Source organism: Rattus rattus, chromosome 4, assembly GCF_011064425.1.
Source record: "Rattus rattus isolate New Zealand chromosome 4, Rrattus_CSIRO_v1, whole genome shotgun sequence".
Lineage (NCBI taxonomy): Eukaryota > Metazoa > Chordata > Mammalia > Rodentia > Muridae > Rattus > Rattus rattus.
This window is the reverse complement of record NC_046157.1, coordinates 28,671,777-28,690,187: the sequence shown is the minus strand read 5'-3', so window position 1 is coordinate 28,690,187 and position 18,411 is coordinate 28,671,777. Positions and strand designations below refer to the sequence as shown.

The following is an 18,411-nucleotide window of genomic DNA, read 5'->3' as shown; positions in this document are numbered from 1 at the left end:
GAGGAAATAAACACCTTTCTCTCCAAGCTGCTTTTGTCACAGTGTTTTATTATAATAATAGAAACACTAAGTCGGTAGGCAATCTTCATGGCGCAGGTGTGCCAAAATTCTTGAGTCTGAGCTGGTGAGACGTCAACCAGGTTCCGTCTTGTCTCACTTGGAAGCTAACTCTCTCTCAGTCTCTCATGCCCATGAAGAGAGGGAGAGAGCATTTGTGGGAGGAGCATTGGCAACCTTAGCCAGGAACCGTTGTGTTCAGCTTAGCATTCTTGACTCAAGCTGTGTAATTGGCAAGACAGGGAGAACCTGAGGAGGTAAGGACACAGGCCCAGTATAGGTGTTCAGGCTAGGCTGGTAAAGATAATAATAAGGCAAACCCACTATTTGTATTAATAGCCAAAAACATAAAACTCCTATCACTTTATTTTTTAACAGTGCTGTGGAAAAGGATTCACATAGTATGTAATTAATCCATCTACAGTCTATAATTTAATCTTTTTTGGTATATTTACAGAATTATGAATGCACATTCTGTATTTTATTTTATTAGGATTATTAATTTTATGTATATGAGCACACTGGAGCTTTCTTCAGATACACCAGAAGAAGGCATCGGACCCCATTAAAGATGGTTGTGAGTCATACCTCCAGCCCCCACAGTCTGTATTTTAACACACGCTTTTAGTGGTATTATTTCCAGTGCTGTAGTACTTTTCCTTCTCAGTTAAATGGCTTATCAAGGGCTATCAGTAAGAAAGTATCTGGTGTGGTGGTTTGGTTTCAGTATTACCATAGGAAAGGTTCATTTCAACTCTATGGTTCTTATTTCAGCACGTGGAAGGAAGTTTGGCGCTGTTGCTGCTTTGGCCACTTCTCTGAGCCACGTGAGAAAAGGCAGGCTGCAGCTCACAGAGTGACAGTGAGGACTCAGGGTATCTGAATTACATGGCGGGGCACAGAAGGCTCTCATGGAAACTGAGGCTGTTACGATGGCTAGTGTAGTGTTTTAGAAGGACATAAGTAAACACAGAAAGATTTAAAAAAGTTGCTGTGCCACGTGTAGGCTAAACAAAATGAAGTGCACATGAAGAAGGCACTTAGGAACCTACCATCTTGTAATCAAAGCAAAAAAAAAAAAATCTTAATAGGTGATGGGAGAGCATATATGCCATGAAAGAGCAGGGGGAGAATACTGGGAGCTAAAGGTTTAATCAGGGGTCGGGGTGAGAAGTGGGGTTTGAGAAAAGAGAGGCAACCCACATTAATGAATAACGCTCCCAGAAGACATGGAAAGACCTCATTATTGGGATCAGGTTACCTCCTTTATGAGTTAGGTAAGAAAGGCCCTAGAGGACGCCCAGACAACACTGACTTTTGCCATGGGTGGTATAGTTGCCTACCATAACTATATAGTAAGTCTCCATTGCTAAGATACCGCACACTTTGGTTGCAGGATGTAGAGAGATGCGTTTTGAACTGGTTAGGAAACCCTCCCAGCTGGCTGGCTTCACACTGCTGGAAGATGGTGTGCAGACTGCCAGAGGGAAAGAGACAGCAATGGCCTTGTCCGGGGACAGACCCTGCGCACTACAAGGACAGGCCAGGTAAAATATGCTCACTGATGTCTCTGAACCTTCCTGGTTCACAGGAGGATACCGACGCCTGGTGTTGGAAACATTGACAAAACCCAAGACTAGGGTAGTCGTAGGCACTAGGGGAGGCCCCACTAATGTCGCTTTTCTTTTCACTCATTTATTTATTTTACAGATTTTGAGACAGGGTCTCTCTGTAGTTCTGGCTGTCCTAGAATTCACTACGTTGTCCAGGTTGGTCTCGAACTCACAGAGATCTGCCTGCCTCTGCCTCCAGAGTCCATGTGCTACCACAGCTGGCTTCATGTTGCTTTTCTAAGGGGTTGTGTTGTCAAATATACCTATCTAAAGATGTATGTTTGTATCCACAGACTTGTGTCACTTCCAATCTTGGCCAGAAAAGCTTCTTACTCCAGTGGGTGTTGTTAATTAGGAGACATACCACCACATAAAGTGCTCAAAATGAACGACGCTCATAGAAAGTGCTCAAAATGAACGACACCGAGTACTGAGATGTAGGGGGAGCATCTGTATCTGACCCCCCTTCCATTCCCCAAGGCTCAGAGAACACTGGGGAAGAGAGAGCAGAAAGAATGTAAGGGCTGGGGGAGTGGGGAATGCTGGGAAATGCTCTCCTCTGGACCCAGGGGTGCCAGTTGCACACAGGAACACAAGGCGCTGTCTGTTATCCCACAAGATCTGCTTATGAGGAAGACAAGGCGTACTGTACATTTCAGCATGGAGAGAGAAGGGCCTCCTGAGGCTCCATTCTTACTGGTAGTTGAGGGAGGGAAAGTTAGGATTCTTTAGGAATGTGGCCTCTGGTAGGTTCTCCATGCCCCGTTGGATGACTTCGTGCCCACTGGCATATGGGCAGCGCTCATGGGTTAAAATAATTATAAAGAATGGCATAAAGTCAGAAGGGAGATGTGATTGGGCATGTTCTGGGTGGAACTGGGGGTAGGAGTGAGAGGTAGGTAAGACCAAGATATGTTGTATGTATGTGTGAAAATTTCTAAGAACAAGCAAAAATTAGAAAAAAAAGAAAGGAAGGAAGGGAGAGAGAAAGAAAGGAAGGAAGGAAAGAAGGAAGAAGAAAGAAAGAAAGAAAGGAAGGAAGGAAGAAAGAGAGAAAGAACACAGGAGCTGCAGTGATGAGCCAGGGGTTAAGAGAGCTGGCTGTTCTACCAGAGAACCAGGGTTCAATTCCCAGCACCAACATGGTGACTCACAGTCCTCTGTAACCCCAGTCCCAGGGGGATTTGATTCCCTCTTTTGGCCTCCTGGGGTACTGCATGTCTGTGGTACACAGGTATTCATGCAGGCAAAGCCACATTCACATAAAAAAAAAAGATTTAAAAAATAAAAATAAGAAAAGAAAAAAGTGAATTTAGATGATGATGACGAGAGAGAAAGAGAGAGGGGGAGGGGGAGGGAGGGAAAGGGAGGAGAGAGAGAGAGAGAGAGAGAGAGAGAGAGAGAGAGAGAGAGAGAGAGAGAGGGGAGAGAGAGAGAGAGAGAGAGAGAGAGAGAGAGAGAGAGCAGAGCATGCTCATATTGAATCCTTGAATAGACCAAGGAAGCACTGTAACATTTGAGTTGGACAACAGAACTGTGGATCAGAGGATCTGAAGTGCCAGGTAGATAGCTGTGATCAGTGAGAGGTCCCCTCAACCTCAAGTCAGCAAGGGCGAATAGAAGCAAATTTGAAAAAATATATGAAAATAGAGTTGATAAGTGTATATTAGTTGACGGTGGTAGGTAGAAGGGATACAAGTTTTGAAAATTAAGATTTAAGAATAGATATGATACCAGTGAGAGATTATTAGTGAAGAGACTGCTATTTAGAATTCAGAGAGGGAAGAAGGGATATCTAGCTGGATATCTGGTGAGGTTCACGAGGAAACTTAGGGTAATTCATTTGGAGTCACATAAACATGAATTCAAATTCCCAGATCACAGGGGAAACTGGCGATGCTAAGGATGCATGACTATCTTTTCAGTGGAAGTGATGCCATTCCTGTGCTTTAACCCTGAAAGCTGGGAATTGGAGGTGATTAACAGCCTAGTGATCTGTGATATTTGTTGGTCTAGGCCATAACAAGCTTCCACAATTAGGACTGGATATGGCTTAGATGCTCCCATAACTAAAACCAGAGGTGGCCAATAGCCTGAGTGGCCTCTATGCTATCTTCCTGAAAGAAATGACATGTGCCCTGAGTTGAATTTTGATGTAATTGTGCTTCTTTGTACACTGGGGTCGTGTTACACCAGGAAACTTTTCCTCCCCAAATTATATCATGTTTATATGCTGGCAATAAACCACCCAGCATCAGACTCTCTAAGTTGGATGCACTTTGATGAAGTCAAAGGGAACTAAATTTTCAGGTCCTTTCCCTGCAGGGACAACCCCCGCCCCCTCCAGTTCAGGATGTCTTGTTGTAAACCTAAAACTCAGGTCGGAAAGAAGGAGTGGGAGAAGAGAACAGGAAGAGAAATAAGGAACAGAGGGGCCCAGAACGAGGGCAGTGAGTTCAGGAACTCTTTAAAGTGACACGTGGTGTAAGTGGGACACATCCAAAACACAGCCGAGATGGTAGAAATCTACTCCAGAAGCCAAACCCAAAGCTCAGATAATGTAAATAATTTTCCTCTCCTTTTGAAACGGTTTTTTTAGTGCGCATGCTCGTGCGTGCGTGCGTGCGTGCGAAGGAGGCATCAGATTCCCTCAAACCGGAGTTACAGGCTGTATAAGCTGCCCAATGTGGGTGCGGGGAACTGAACTCCTGTCTTCCGAAAAGGCAGGAAGCACTCTTAACTAATGATCCATCTTATGGACCCTACTTGCCTTTTAAAAACTCCATAAGGGACATGTTCAGATCACATTCTTTCTAAAACTGGTTTTCTATTCCATTCCCTCTGCTCTCTCTCCAGAGAAATACAGCTATGCTTGCTTCTCTTGTTTGCCATCTCCCTTTCTCTCTTCCCTCCTCTCACCAAAATCAACCAACCAACCAACCAATCAACCAGCCAACCAACCAACCAACCAACCAACCAACCAGCCAGCCAACCAACCAACCAACCAACCAACCAACCAACCAACCAACCAACCAACCAGCCAACCAACCAACCAACCAACCAACCAACCAACCAACCAACCAACCAACCAACCAACCAACCAACCAACCAACCAACCAACCAACCAACCAACCAACCAACCAACCAACCAACCAACCAACCAACCAACCACCCACCAACCAACCAACCAACAACCAACCCAGCCAACCAACCAACCAACCAACTAACCAGCCAGCCAGCCAGCCAGCCTGAGGCAAGCTAGGGAACCACAGTGAAATCAAACAGAAAGGAAGCAATTGCTCAGTAGCTTGAGGTTGGCTCAGGACAGCACAGAACCCTGCAAACAGTGTAGAACAAATAATTCAGAACTGCCTGGGACCACCATGGCCAACTGAAACGACTTAGCCTTGCTCCATCTTGATGGTTTCTGGGTATCACTAACCCAAATCTCTACCTCCCATCATGCATCTGATGCCACAACATATCCCAAAGCCCTACTTAAGGACAGAAAAGAGAAGCAAACAATTTGGGACAAATCCTATTTCCCAACTTTGACTCAATAATAATGCCAACCTCTTTTAGAGCTTCCCACAAGATGCTATCCCAGGCCCCAGGCAGCATGATTCTTTTGAGAAGTCCATACTCGTTTACATTATTATTGTGTATTAATTCTATAATGTAATGGGTGTGACACTTCTTGGTTGTGAACTTGATGCCCTGAAATAAAACTTCTTCCCTATTCCTTTGTTTCTTCTTAATTCTTTCTCAGAAGGTAAGAAGACCTTGGAAACATGGAGTAGAAATCTCAACCTGTTCTGGGACTCCCTGAGACCTCCCGTGGCTTCATTAGCACTCAAACCAACTATAGGAGTTCCTACAGACCCATCAACCTATTTTGTGTCTTTTTTCCATTCAGTCTCCCTTGCCTTCCAATTAGGAACCACAAAGTCCTGGAGGATAATGGGAAAACAAACCCAGGATCTTGGGGTGTGGGGGTGCTTCGGCTGGAAGAGAGGAAAGCCTAAGAAACCGCATAGGACAATGATTTCCTGTCATTTTTTTCTTTCACATGCAAACCATATTTAAAAAAAAAAAAAGAAGAGGAAAGAAAAATGTGCCAAAGGCAAGTTCCCTTGGAAGTGACCCTGATGGCTCAAGGGAGTATCTTCTGTACCCCTTTAGGGCCATCTGTCTCCTAAGCCTGGAAGGGGACTCCCAGCCCTACCTGTCTATGCTGATGGCACAGAGGTTCAGGATGCTGGCTGTACACATCATGACATCCAGGGTGACAAAAACGTCACAGCAAATGCGGCTGAAATTCCAGACTCCACCTGTCACCTGGGCATTAGAGATAAGAAGGAGGTTAGTGTTTTCTCCAGGGAAGGAACAATAACCCAATCAACTCTCTTGCCTCCCCTGAGCTGTTCATCAGAGATGCCAACACACCTTCCTGGTTCCCTGTGGCGGGTGCCATCAGTACCAGAGGGCTGGCAGGCATAGAGGATACGCCAGGCTGTCTGGGATTGATTGCTAAGGAAGGGACAGAATAGTAGAGTGTTAGTGTTGAGAGAGACCTTCAAGATTAATTAGTGCAGGGATTCTCAGAGTGGTTCACAGTGGGACACTCATTTAGAACGTAAATTTCTGAATACCCCACAGACCTAGGGACTCAGAGTCCCTGGATCTGAGCTCATGACCATGCATCTTAAAATAAACATCCCCAGTTGGACCAAGACTTGGCAATCAAACTTGAGGTTCAATCTCAAGGGGGGCTCCTTGTAGTTAAGTGGTATGTGTGGAGATGTGTCTTAGTCCACAGATACGCAGCTGCTAGTAAAAGAGTTTGGGTAGCTGCCCGATGTGTGCTGTGTGCCAAGACTGCGTCTCTGGAGCCCTCTGCCCAGTAGAGAGCTCACCATGTGCTCAGGAAATAAGCTAAGAACACACTTTACATAAAACATGACTCCAAAACAAACATCTCTGTGACTTCAGGTTGTAAAGCTTGGAAACATCATAAAACAACCTCCATGGGAACAGCAAGACTAATTGGTGTGACTGCCTTTGACCTCCCCCCCCCACAACCCTGTGTCCCAACTTAGGTGGGAGAGGGCTGGGCTCAGTTAGAGGAAAACAGGCATGGCTGTGAGCTAGGTGAGGCTAACTGTCACCTGCTTGTTTGTACACATGGGACCAAACTCCATAGCTCTCTGTGAGTACCAAAAAAAAAAAAAAAAGCATCAGGGATTTAGGTGAATCAATTTATATGAAAGCATATTCCTATTTAGTTTCGCACATTTACATAGCCTAGTTAAATAAGCAAGGTGTGTTAGGCACAGTGCTATGTGTTGAATGTCCATACACTGCCCCTTCCAGGCTCTGAGATCTGTGGGCTGCCATTTGGGAGATGGTGGCTCTCAATGAGAGTTTGTGTCATTGGCTGTAGAGGTTTAGTATACAGTACTTTACATGAATGTGTACCTGCACACCCGAAGAGGGCACCCGATTTCATTACGGATGGTTCACAGCCACCATGTGGTTGCTGAGAATTGAGCTCAGGACCTGTGGAAGAGCACCCAGTGTGCTCTTAAGCTCTGAGCCATCTCTCCAGCCCTTGTAGATGTGTTTTTGCTGTCTCTTCTGAGCATCTATCTTGACAGCTATCTAAGAAAGGGCAGGGGAACCAGCCCCAGCTGATGTTGGCCAGTGTGAGTGAAGGAACTTCTGCCCTCTGTCCGGTCCTCATCTGAGACCGTTCTGATCCTCCCTGTGTCACAATAGCAAAGTAAGAACTGAAGGACCCCTCTTCCCAAACAAACTTCTCTCGGAGTTTATTTCCCCGTTAGCGTCCCATTTGATCTTTATATTTGGTCATCTTCGGGCTATTTTGAGAAGTGCTTTGTTTAAAAACAACCATGAACAGTTAAAACAAGTGAAGTAATCATATTTGTTCCTGTGGTTCTGGAGTTACTGTCTTTTAGTTAGACCATTTGGGTCTGTATAAATAAAGGCCTAACATACGTTTATAGGAATGCTGAGCACGGAAATCTACTTAGAGAGGGAGTTTATGGTTTCTGATCTACAGAGTCATCACACAGTGACTCCAGAGAGACAGGAGAGTGAAGGATGCCTTTGATTACACGAGACAATTGCATGGTATGAAAGCTTCTCCCCAAAACCAAATTTTGTGTTCCTCATTTCATTCATCACATGCCTACCATGGAGTTTTGAGAAGTGGAAAACCGACTTTTTTCTTTTCTTTTTATGTAACTCTCTCTGTGTGTGTGTGTGTGTGTGTGTGTGTGTGTGTGTGTGTGTGTGAGAGAGAGAGAGAGAGAGAGAGAGAGAGAGAGAGAGAGAGAATACGTGTGTGTTTTGTGGGAAATTTAAAGGAGAAAGAATAGTTAGGAATGCAGTCAACCTGAGTGCTTTCTGATTGTTCATTCATTCATTCATTCATTCATTCATCATGTGAAGGGGATGTATGTGTTCACCAAACAAGCACTTGTAAAGCTGTAACAGTCCACAGAAGGAAGGTATAGTATGTTTGCTATGGCATTTTACGAAATATACCACAGGGTGTAATTTGAAGACCCGTGATAACTGGAGGAAGGGGGTATCATCATCATCATCATCTTCATCATCATCATCATCATCATCACATGTGGGTGTGCATGTTATTATATACTTGATGTGTATGAGCACACATGCCATGGCATGGGGGTAGAAGTCAGATGAAAACGTTGTGGAGTCAGTTCTCCCTTTCCTGTTCATGACAGTTCCAGGGATTAAACTTAGGTTGCCAGGCTGATGAGGCAAACACCTTTATCTGATGAGCCATCTCACAAGCCTGTACCAGGCAACCTTGAGTACACTAACTAGAGATCAGTATGAGTGCCTGGTATAGCTAATGCAAACTATATTTATTTAAAACATCTCCTCTTCTTGTAGCATCTACTCCCATGACCCCATTCTATGAATTTCTACAACTTTGAAATGCCAGACTTTGAAAACTGGATTTAAATATCCATAGGAGGGGATATGGAAGCAAAGTTTAGAGCAGAGACTGAAGGAACGGCCATTCAGAGCCTGCCCTACATATGGCCCATATATATATATATATACAGTCACCAAAACTAGATAAGATTGATGAAGCTAAAAACTGCATGCTGAAAGGGACCTGATGTAGATCTCTCCTGAGAGACACATCCAGAGCATGTCCAATACAGAGGTTAATGCTAGCAGCAAACCACTGAACTGAGAACAGGACCCCCTTTGGGGTAATTAGAGGAAGGAGTGAAAGAGTTGAAGGAGCTTGCAAGCCCATAAGAACAACAATGTCAACCAACCAGAGCTTCCAGGGACTAAACCCCTACTGAAAGACTATACATGGACTAACCCAGGGCTCCAACTGCATATGTAGCAGACAATAGCCTTGTTGGGCCACCAGTGGAAGGGGAAGCCCTTGGTCCTGCCAAGGTTGGACCCCCTGTGCAGGGGAATGTTGGGGGGGGTTAGGGGGTGGATGGGGGGGAAATACCTGTATGGGGGAGGGGAAGGGATGGGGGCTTGTGGACAGGAAACTGGGAAAGGGAATAACATTTGAAATTTAAGTAAAGAAATATATCTAATAAAAAAAAAGAAAACTGGATTTGTTCTTTTGGTTTTGTTGTTGTTTTTGTTTTTGTCTTTGTTTTTGTTTTGTTGTTGTTGTTGTCTTACTATATGTACTATCTAAGCTTTTTTGAGGCGTGTGTAACTTGATGGGAGATTAAATGACTGTTACTTAACCAACTCGATAATAGCAGAGACATTTACTTGTTCACTGCTGCTCTGGGGCTCCTAGAGCAGGGGTTAGGCATGCAAATGCCTCCGTCAAGATCGAGCGGTCTCTGACACGCTAAAAGCCATTTATTGAATGCTTGGTAAATGCCTGGTGTCCTGCAAAGCACTTTGCAGACATGGCTTCTTAGTGCTGATTAGAATCCCCTGAGAGGAGACCACAAAGCCTAAGGCCTCTGAAGAAGCCTTGCTATCTTAAAGATCCCACAAGCTCTCTGGCCTGCACTCTGTTGTTTGACCTTGCTGGTCTAGGAGACTGTGATTATGAGGGAGGGTTACCTAGCTTAGCGCCTACAGAAGAAAACACTGATTTACTTTATTAAAAAAATATGTATTTTATGAGTCTGAGTGCTTGCCTGTTTTTATGTATGTATAACATGGAGGCCAGAAGAGGGCCTGTAGTTACAGGTAGTTGTGAGCCACCATATGAGTGCTGGGAACTGAACCTGGGTCCTTGGAAGAACAGTGAGTGCTTTAACCTGCTGAGCCACCTCTTTCTCAACATACATACCCTCCCTTTTACTTCTAACCTTTGTTTCTGGCCTAAAGGTCTCAAGACTATTAGATAGGGTGCTGGAGAGATAGCCGGTGGTTAAGAGCACTGACTGCTCTTCCAGAGGTCCTGAGTTCAATTCCCAGCAACCACATGGTGGCTCCCAACCATCTGTAATGGGATCTGATGTCCTCTTCTGGTGTGTCTGAAGACAGCTACGGTGTACTCATGTACATAAAATAAATAAATAAGTAATTTAAAAAAAAGACTATTAGGTAAACTTCTTGGCATGTATTGTTAAATTTAGCTGACCTCCAGCATCCATCAACCCTAGAGCTAAAAATGCTATAACTTAGCATAGCTTTCCTCCTCCCAGCTCACCTACCTAGGGTCCCAGCATTTTTTCCAATGTATCCCTTTTGGCTTTCTTCTCTTGCTATAAATGTTCATGCTACTCTTTCCATGGCACAACAAAGTCACTCACATTTGCCTCAGAATAAAGGATTTTTATTATTTTCTTTAAAGCTGAGTTGTTGATTTTGCATTGATGGGGCTCTGAATGACTTTCTTACACAGGAAGCAATCTTAGAGAGATCAAGCCTGCTGTCAAAGCTTACATGGTTGGTAGAGGCGGGCCAGGCGTGGAATGCTCTTACAGAACACCACACAGGGGGAAGCAGCTTGTGGAAAGGGATGGAGTGGTTGGAGACCAGGGAAGAGGAAAATCAGGTGAGACTTATGTCTGGGAATAGGCACCTTTCTGACTGCCTCCATCCCAAGATCTCAAGACAGCCAAGGGAAAGACACCGGGACTGTGTGTGCCTGTATGCCCTCTTGTTGAATGACCTCTTCAGCTGTCACCAGGAATGAGACTTCCTTCTGTTTGTTTCCCTCTTCCAGGATCTGCCATCAGAAATCCCATCGTCTCCTTGATCTGAGCCAAGTGCCAAGAAAACAACCTGATTAGCTGATTGAAGTGATTCCCACTAAGATGTTTTCACTTCACTTTCCTGGGAGCTTACACCTTAAAGTGAGTCTGCAAATCAGAAGATGAAGGCGCATACCTTTAATCTCATCATTCAGGGGGCAGAGGCAGGCAGATCTCTGAGTCTGAGACTAGCTTGACCTACTGATTGAGTTCCATGACATCCAGGACTACACAGAGAAACCCTGACTCAAAAAAAACCAACCAAGCAAAATGACTCTGTAACTGGTGGGACACACACACACACACACACACACACACACACTCTATCGGTCATCTGCCAATCATCTATCTATCATCTATCTTTCATCTATCTATCTATCTATCTATCTATCTATCTATCTATCTATCTATCTATCCATCCATCCATCCATCCATCCATCCATCCATCCATCCATCCATCCATCCATCCATCCATCTCTATCTATCTATCTATCTATCTATCTATCTATCTATCTATCTATATCTATCTCTTTCTCTCATGTGTGAATGTCTATACTCCAATCCTATCAGCATTGGTAGAAGAAGGTCTGGCATTTGTCCCTCCATTTACCCAGAAAGTTACTGTTTCATTGACTGCTCACATACTTGACACAAGGCATGGATGAGTACGGTGGTTTGAATATGTTTGGTCCCCATAGACTCTAGTGTTTGTATGCTTGGCCTGTGGCGAATGGTACTACTATTAAGAGGCGTGGCCTTGTTGGAGTGGGTGTGGCCTTGTTGGAGGAAGTGCGTCACTGTAGGGGTGGGCTTTGAGATCTAGTGCTAAAGCTCTCTCCAGTGTGGAAAAGAGCTTCCCGGCTGTTTGTGGATCAAGATGGAGAACTCTCAGCTCCTCCAGCACCATGTTTGCCTGCCTGGGTGCTGCCACGCCTCCCGCCATGATGATAGAAGGCTAAACCTCTGAAACTGTAAGCCAGCTCCAAATAAATGTTGTCCTTCATAAGAGTTGCCTTGGTCATGGCGTCTCTTCACAGAAATGAAGCTAAGACAGTGGGTGTGTTGAAATGAATTAAACCTGGGTCTGTTCCCAGGGTCTCTGATGATGGTGCTCGTGTGTGTGTGTGTGTGTGTGTGTGTGTGTGTGTGTGTATGTGTGTGTGTGTGTGTGTGTGTGTGTGTGTGTGTGTGTGTGTTGGGGAAAGTAATGTGCAAATGGGGGGTGGGGGAATTGAGGACCTATACCAGAGATCCTTAGAAAATAACTACGATGCACTGTGGTAAGTACAGACAGAGACATAAATACAAAGCACTGAGAGATCATAAAAGGCAAAGTAATTTTAGAAATTAAGGCAGATTTTAAAAAAAAATCTGATTGATTTGAGGCTCTTTAGAGACTTTTTTTTCCACCCTAAATTCTGATGAATAACTCACTTCAGAATTATAGGCAGCCAGGAGGTGTTAGTCTCACTTGCTAATGAACAAAGCCAATTCCCCGTGGTGGGAGGAAAGAAGTCCGGTGTCTTCAGGTATGGAGTTGGCTATTGATTTCGCGCAGACGGCCTAAGGCAGCATTTCCCAAACTTACTGATTGTAAGCAGCAGACCCCAGTCACCTGAGGCTCTTGTTAAACAAATGATACGCAGGCCCCATTCCAAATAATAAATCCCTCATGTGATTCTTACAGCCTGGGAAGTTTGGAAGGATTGGTCTAGGGGGTATAATATTTCTCTTCAGAAATGTTTGTCCCCCAAACAGGGCTCCATAAACATCAGGTTGTTTTTGAGATTTCACTGTGGAGCTGAGACTGGCTCTCCTGCGTCACCTTCCCTACTGCTGAGGTTACAGGTGCCTACCATGGCTGGGCACAAATTCTCAGGAAGTCTAGGCTACTGTACTACTGAACTACATCCTCCTTTCTGGAGGCGTCCCTGTTTGTTTGTGTTCTGGTACTGGGTCTCATTATTCTTTGTTCGTTTGTTTCTAGCCCAGAGTCTTGCATTTTTTAAAATTAACTAAAATGTGTGTCTTCTAGGATGTGACGGTTTCAAACTTAACTCATTATGGTACAGGGGTTCAAGCCAACTCCTTCAGAAACTCCTAAGCCTCCTCTCCAACCAGTAGATGTAACAGGAAGAGGGGTTTGTGGCCCCTCTTCCAGAAGGACTGCAACCCTCATTTGCATGGAAGTTAGAGGAAGTAGACATAATCCTTTAGCTCCTCAAAATGATTTTGGGGACCAACAATGGGGGTGAAGTGAGGTAGGAGAATGGGATGTTCCAGAGACAAATGGAAGATTGGACACACCTCCAACTGCATTCTACATGTAGCAAAACAGTTTGCATTTAAAAATACATTTTAAAGGACCTGCCATCCCTAATTGCCTACCTGTGTAAATGTGTTATGGAGGGTAGATAACTCTCTTCTACCCTCCAGGTCCTTCAAGTACATATTAGAGCCTCTGGTTTAGTGTTTATGGGATCCCCGAGCATGTGAACGTGTAGATCTCTACATCTATATGTTTCTGGTGCCGTTTCTTGGTCTCTTTTCCTCCCGTTGGTTTTGTTCTATTCTAGTGTACTAGTTTTTGTTTTATATTTTTATATTTTATTATTATCCCTGTTTATTTTCTAATGAGAGACAGAGAAGGTGTGGATCTGCGTGGTAAAAAGGTGGGAGGAGCAGAGGGAGGGGAAATCATAATCAGGATATATTATGTGAGGGAAAAAAATCTATTTCCAATAAAAGGGAAAAAAGAGACATCTGGTCTTCTAAAGTAAGTTCTTCAGAGGGACAGTAAAAATATTTAAAGTACAGTTTGTGTTTATAAAAAATTGCATTCATTAAATCATGAGATGAAAGTTTTGTTAAGTTTAAGAAATTTTTTTATTGACTATAGAGATTTTGATAAGAATTTTCTTATCAAAAAGAGACTCTAAAAACATTAAATTTTACATTTGTTGTTTTCCCCTGAGTAGTCAAGAAAAACAGAAGGCAAGAGAGCATAAAAAGGTTTTGTATGTTAATAAAAATGCATGGTTTTAAATACATTTGGGAATCAACATGTAAAATATCTAAATAGAATTGCTCCATGATATAGTCTTGATAAATAGAGGTGATCATTAAATGAAGTATATTAAAAACAAAATCCTTTTGTTTCATTATTGCTACGGGTTTCTTTTCCTGAGAATACTTTAATATGTAAAGTTGTTAAATATAAGGTTTTGTTAAGGATGAACTACATGTAAAATCTGGATGTATATACTTCTCAAAGCTCTTTCTGTTAAATTTGCTTTGCATAGGATTACCCAAGATGCCCCTCCCTAGGAACGGTGACCCTCAGTTTCCGGACACGCTTTCTTATTATCCTGAATGTGACAGGCAAAATCCTGTGTGCGCACCTCATCCCAAGTAGAGTTCCTAGCCAGTGATTAAAATGTTAGCTAGGATTTGTCCGCTGGCCGGGGTCTGCTTTCCTCCCCGGGGTATCCAGGTATCGTTGGACACTGGGCTGGACTGGAAGGAAGGAAGCTTAGCCAGGGGCGTGGGGTCTCCCGAGACAGTTTTCAGTGAATCGGTTCTCTTTATTGGGGATGAACAAGGCCTATATAAAACTTGGGAATGGAATAAGAGTTTGGGGGTGAGTTTTATTATTAATTGGGGCTGTAGTGGCGAGAATGTTTCATTTGCATGAAGAGGAATTCCAGGTGCTTTCTGGATGTCCTTCTTGGGCGGGTGGAGGTTTAACCTGTAATCTGAGCAGCAGGGTATGAGAGTACCTCAAGGGCGGCAGAGATGAGGTTATAAGGCATCACGGTCGCGTACCCGGAACATGCAGGCCCAGAGCAGAGAGGAAGCGCCTACACCTTCCGGTCTCGGGAGGAGATTTTTGTTTGAATACATTTCTACCTCACTCTTGCTCCAGACCTCCTCCCCGAAGTTGCCCCACAATGATTTTGTTAAATTCTCAGATACATCTCTGAACTGAGTTTCGTTAGGCACTTTTTAAACATAAGTTTAAGATATAAGGTAAGAAAATTGAAGGACTAGCCCTGTGTGTAGAAACACTTTTGCATGGTTTCTGGGCCTTCCTGCATATAAAATATACATAAATTTAGTCAATGTTGAGATGGTCTGGCTTTGCTGTTGGAATGATAAACTGATAATCAATACCCATTCATACTAATAGATAATAAAATTTATTTTGTTATAATGTTAAATATTTTAGCTCCTAGTTTGATAGATATCTATACTATAAGACTATTAAGATAATGTCAGTATTGTTTCCAAAAAGCAATGTTAGATTTATAGTCTCTATGTTCATTACATGATAAGACTCAATTCTTATGTTCTATATCACAGAAATGTTCTTATGACCGCGTGTAATTCTGCCTGTAGAGCTCTCACGGTTGTTATCTCTAATGTAATACCATGCAAATGAGTATCTAAGAGCTGTGACATGATAGAAATACCGTTAGAAACTTTATCCTACTTACGGTTTTCAGATATGTTTGCAGACAAGCACACATAATTTTATGTATGATATAGAAACAACTCCCCGTCTTTAAAGAGCATTCAGCAAAAAGATTTGGGGACAAACACATCTCAGACTGTTTACCACCCAATTACGTTGTGTCTGTGGTGATTAAACAATCACTTGTGCTACAGACGGTGTCCACGGTTGTCTGGGATACAGATGTGCACACGGATTAGCTGGACAACCAACATTTAGAAAGAAAACCACACATGGACTTTAGACATGAGCTACCGTGCTAAAGTACTTCCCAGTGAGGTGTTTGAGATGTTATTCGACTTCTTAATCTGCTGTTGGGCTCGTGGTGCAGCACGGTGGCAGACGCTTGTCTAGGTTTGGGGGTGGGGCTCATGGTCCAGTCCCCAGTACCACACGAAAGGTCCAGTTTTATTTGGTTTGTCTTTTCCTCATTCCAAGCCAAATATCTTAAAAAGTAGAGCCACGGATTTAAAGGATGCAGATGGCACACACATGGTTTTTGAGTTTTGAAATGTCATCATCTAATAAAAAGCTAAGAATTATATTAATACACAGCCATCTAGATGAATTACATGAAGTTTTTCACAGTTGTTAGAGGCTCTTCAAGAATACGATGAGAGACCATGTGTTACTAGGTTAGCAATATCAGAATGGTTCTTTACAGAATTTCTAGTCATTTATATCTGAAAAAAAAAAACTGGATTTCCCTAGAATATCCTACATTTTGTGTCAGATTTTTAACAGAATCGACGTTCATTTAGGTTTTGCTTTGGGTTGAGATCTTTTTAATGACTTCTTTCGTGGATCTGGCTAAACACAGCTGCCATGTATGTGCGATGCGCTTGTGTACAAGGTTATAAGTCTATTTGTAGCCATTGATACTGTTTTCAAAAACTTGTAAGATGCCTGAAAAGTTAAACATTCTAATTTGCTTCAAAAGCAATAAATTCTGCATAAATGTGATATGTATTTCCTTTTGCATCTGTGATCCTCCAGGATCCAATTCTCCTAGAATGATTTATTAAACTGATTTTATCAGAGCTGAAATTGTTTATGGGCCCTGTTGTTCCTAGCCAGTTGTGGTTGAGGCAGAGTGGGTGGAGAGTGAGGTCAGAATGGCTTTACATAAGGATTATGAATTAACACATGACAGAAGTCAGCTGACCAAGGGGAGGACTGGAAACCAACCCCAAAGCCAGCTTACAACACATAGAGCCTTTGAGGAAAGGATCCTGCTATGCAAATGTTCAAGAAAGCCTCGATATGCAGGTCACCTATTAAACTCCCAGTCCTTGGTATAGTCTTTCATAAAGTGTTGCCACTGAGCTTTGGACCTTCCTAGCTCTGGTCTACCTCCTCCCTAGAGCATGGATTCTTTCTTAATAAATGATTCATGCTTCTGTAATGATCCTTGAAATCTTGTCTGATTCTGGATACAAGAATCTGCAAAGCCTAATGGTTGCTCACCAAAGCTTTATTAATATTTACTGATGTCGTTATGACCATCCTTCTGAGCACATGTAACATCCTGTGTCCAAGCATTTTATACTCCAAGCTGCACCACTCTTAGAGACTAAAATTTTAAATTTAAGTAGAACAAACACACACACACACACACACACACACACACACACACACACGCACACGCACACACACACACACACACACTAATATAGGGTTTTCTTTAAAGCATTAGGCCTTTTTTGTTTTATAATTCTCTTTGAAGTTGTGGTCTGTTAATATTTCCCTAAAGCATTAGGCCTTTTTTGTTTTATAATTCTCTTTGAAGTTGTGGTCTGTTAATATTTCCCTACAAAGTGGGACGCAAAAAAATCTCACTTCTATCATCATCGTCATCATCAATTTTTCAAGACAGGCTTTCTCTGTGTAGCCTTGGCTGGTCTGGAACTTACCAGGTGACCTGGAACTCAGAGATCTGCCAGCCTCTGTTTCCCAAGCTGGTGTTAAAGGTCTGTACCACCATGACCGGCACAAAACCTCACTTTTTTCTACTACAAAGCTGGTGTGTTGGACAGGTACCACAAGAGGCCAAACTTAAAGCTGACCTTAGAGAGAAGGATGAGGAAATGCTTTCTACTACACGTTCTGTCAAAGGAGAGGCTTAAATGGACTTGCAGACAACTCTGCTAAGAGCACGATGAACAGGATTCTTTCTACTCAAGACTTAATATTTCCAAATTTTAAGAATATACTCAAAAAAAAAGAAAAGAAAAGAATATACTTTTAAGTAATCTTGCTCTGATAGCCCTTCCTTCTTGAGCTCTCAGTGGCTTCAGTTTGGTCAATAAAAGGGCCTTGGACATTAGATCCTACGAGACACATCTTCTCTGATGGAGATTCAGATCTGGCCAGTCAGCAAATGAATCTCATCCTGGTGAGGGACGATGTGATGTTTTCCAAAATTGTGCAAAGCCAGGAAGAAATGGAAAGGGTCAAATGCTATATAACCAGAGGCAGTAAGAGCCTAGGCCATGAGGAGGCCAGATTTCCAAAGGAACTAAAGCCAAGAGGTGATAAAGGACTACAGAGGTGACCAGACACTAGCAGGACCCCCCACAATCATTACAATTCTTTCAAGCACAGGGCTACTTCAGGATTATTATTATTTCTTTTTTGATATCCGTACAATCCAAATAGATGACATAACGTCTCAACTCCTTGAAGAATGAGGAATGGACAGAGGAAGAGATGGGGCAGAGGGGTATAATAACATAGCAGCATTAAAATACAACAGATCCTCACACCGAGAGTGAAGGCAACCTCCTGAGACTAGAAACAAGGCAGGCACCCTGGGACTCAGTGCCCATTCTGTCAGGAAAGGACCAATTAACCTGTCTCTCTGCTAGATCTGCGTGAGTGTGTCTCCTCTCTCTCTCTCTCTCTCTCTCTCTCTCTCTCTCTCTCTCTCTCTCTCTCTCTCTCTCTCATGGATTTGTGTAAATTATAA

At 43.1% G+C, this 18,411-nt stretch overlaps 1 protein-coding gene across 3 annotated transcripts in view; it reads right to left on the bottom strand.

Annotated features, from left to right (window-relative positions):
* Positions 1-18,411, bottom strand: part of Drd3 (dopamine receptor D3) — a 60,657-nt gene that overhangs the window by 27,508 nt on the left and 14,738 nt on the right. For all 3 annotated transcript variants that reach the window (XM_032899286.1, XM_032899288.1, XM_032899289.1), the window contains one exon: positions 5,896-6,008. In XM_032899286.1, coding sequence (XP_032755177.1) covers positions 5,896-6,008 — 113 coding nt within the window. The remainder of the gene's footprint in view (positions 1-5,895; positions 6,009-18,411) is intronic.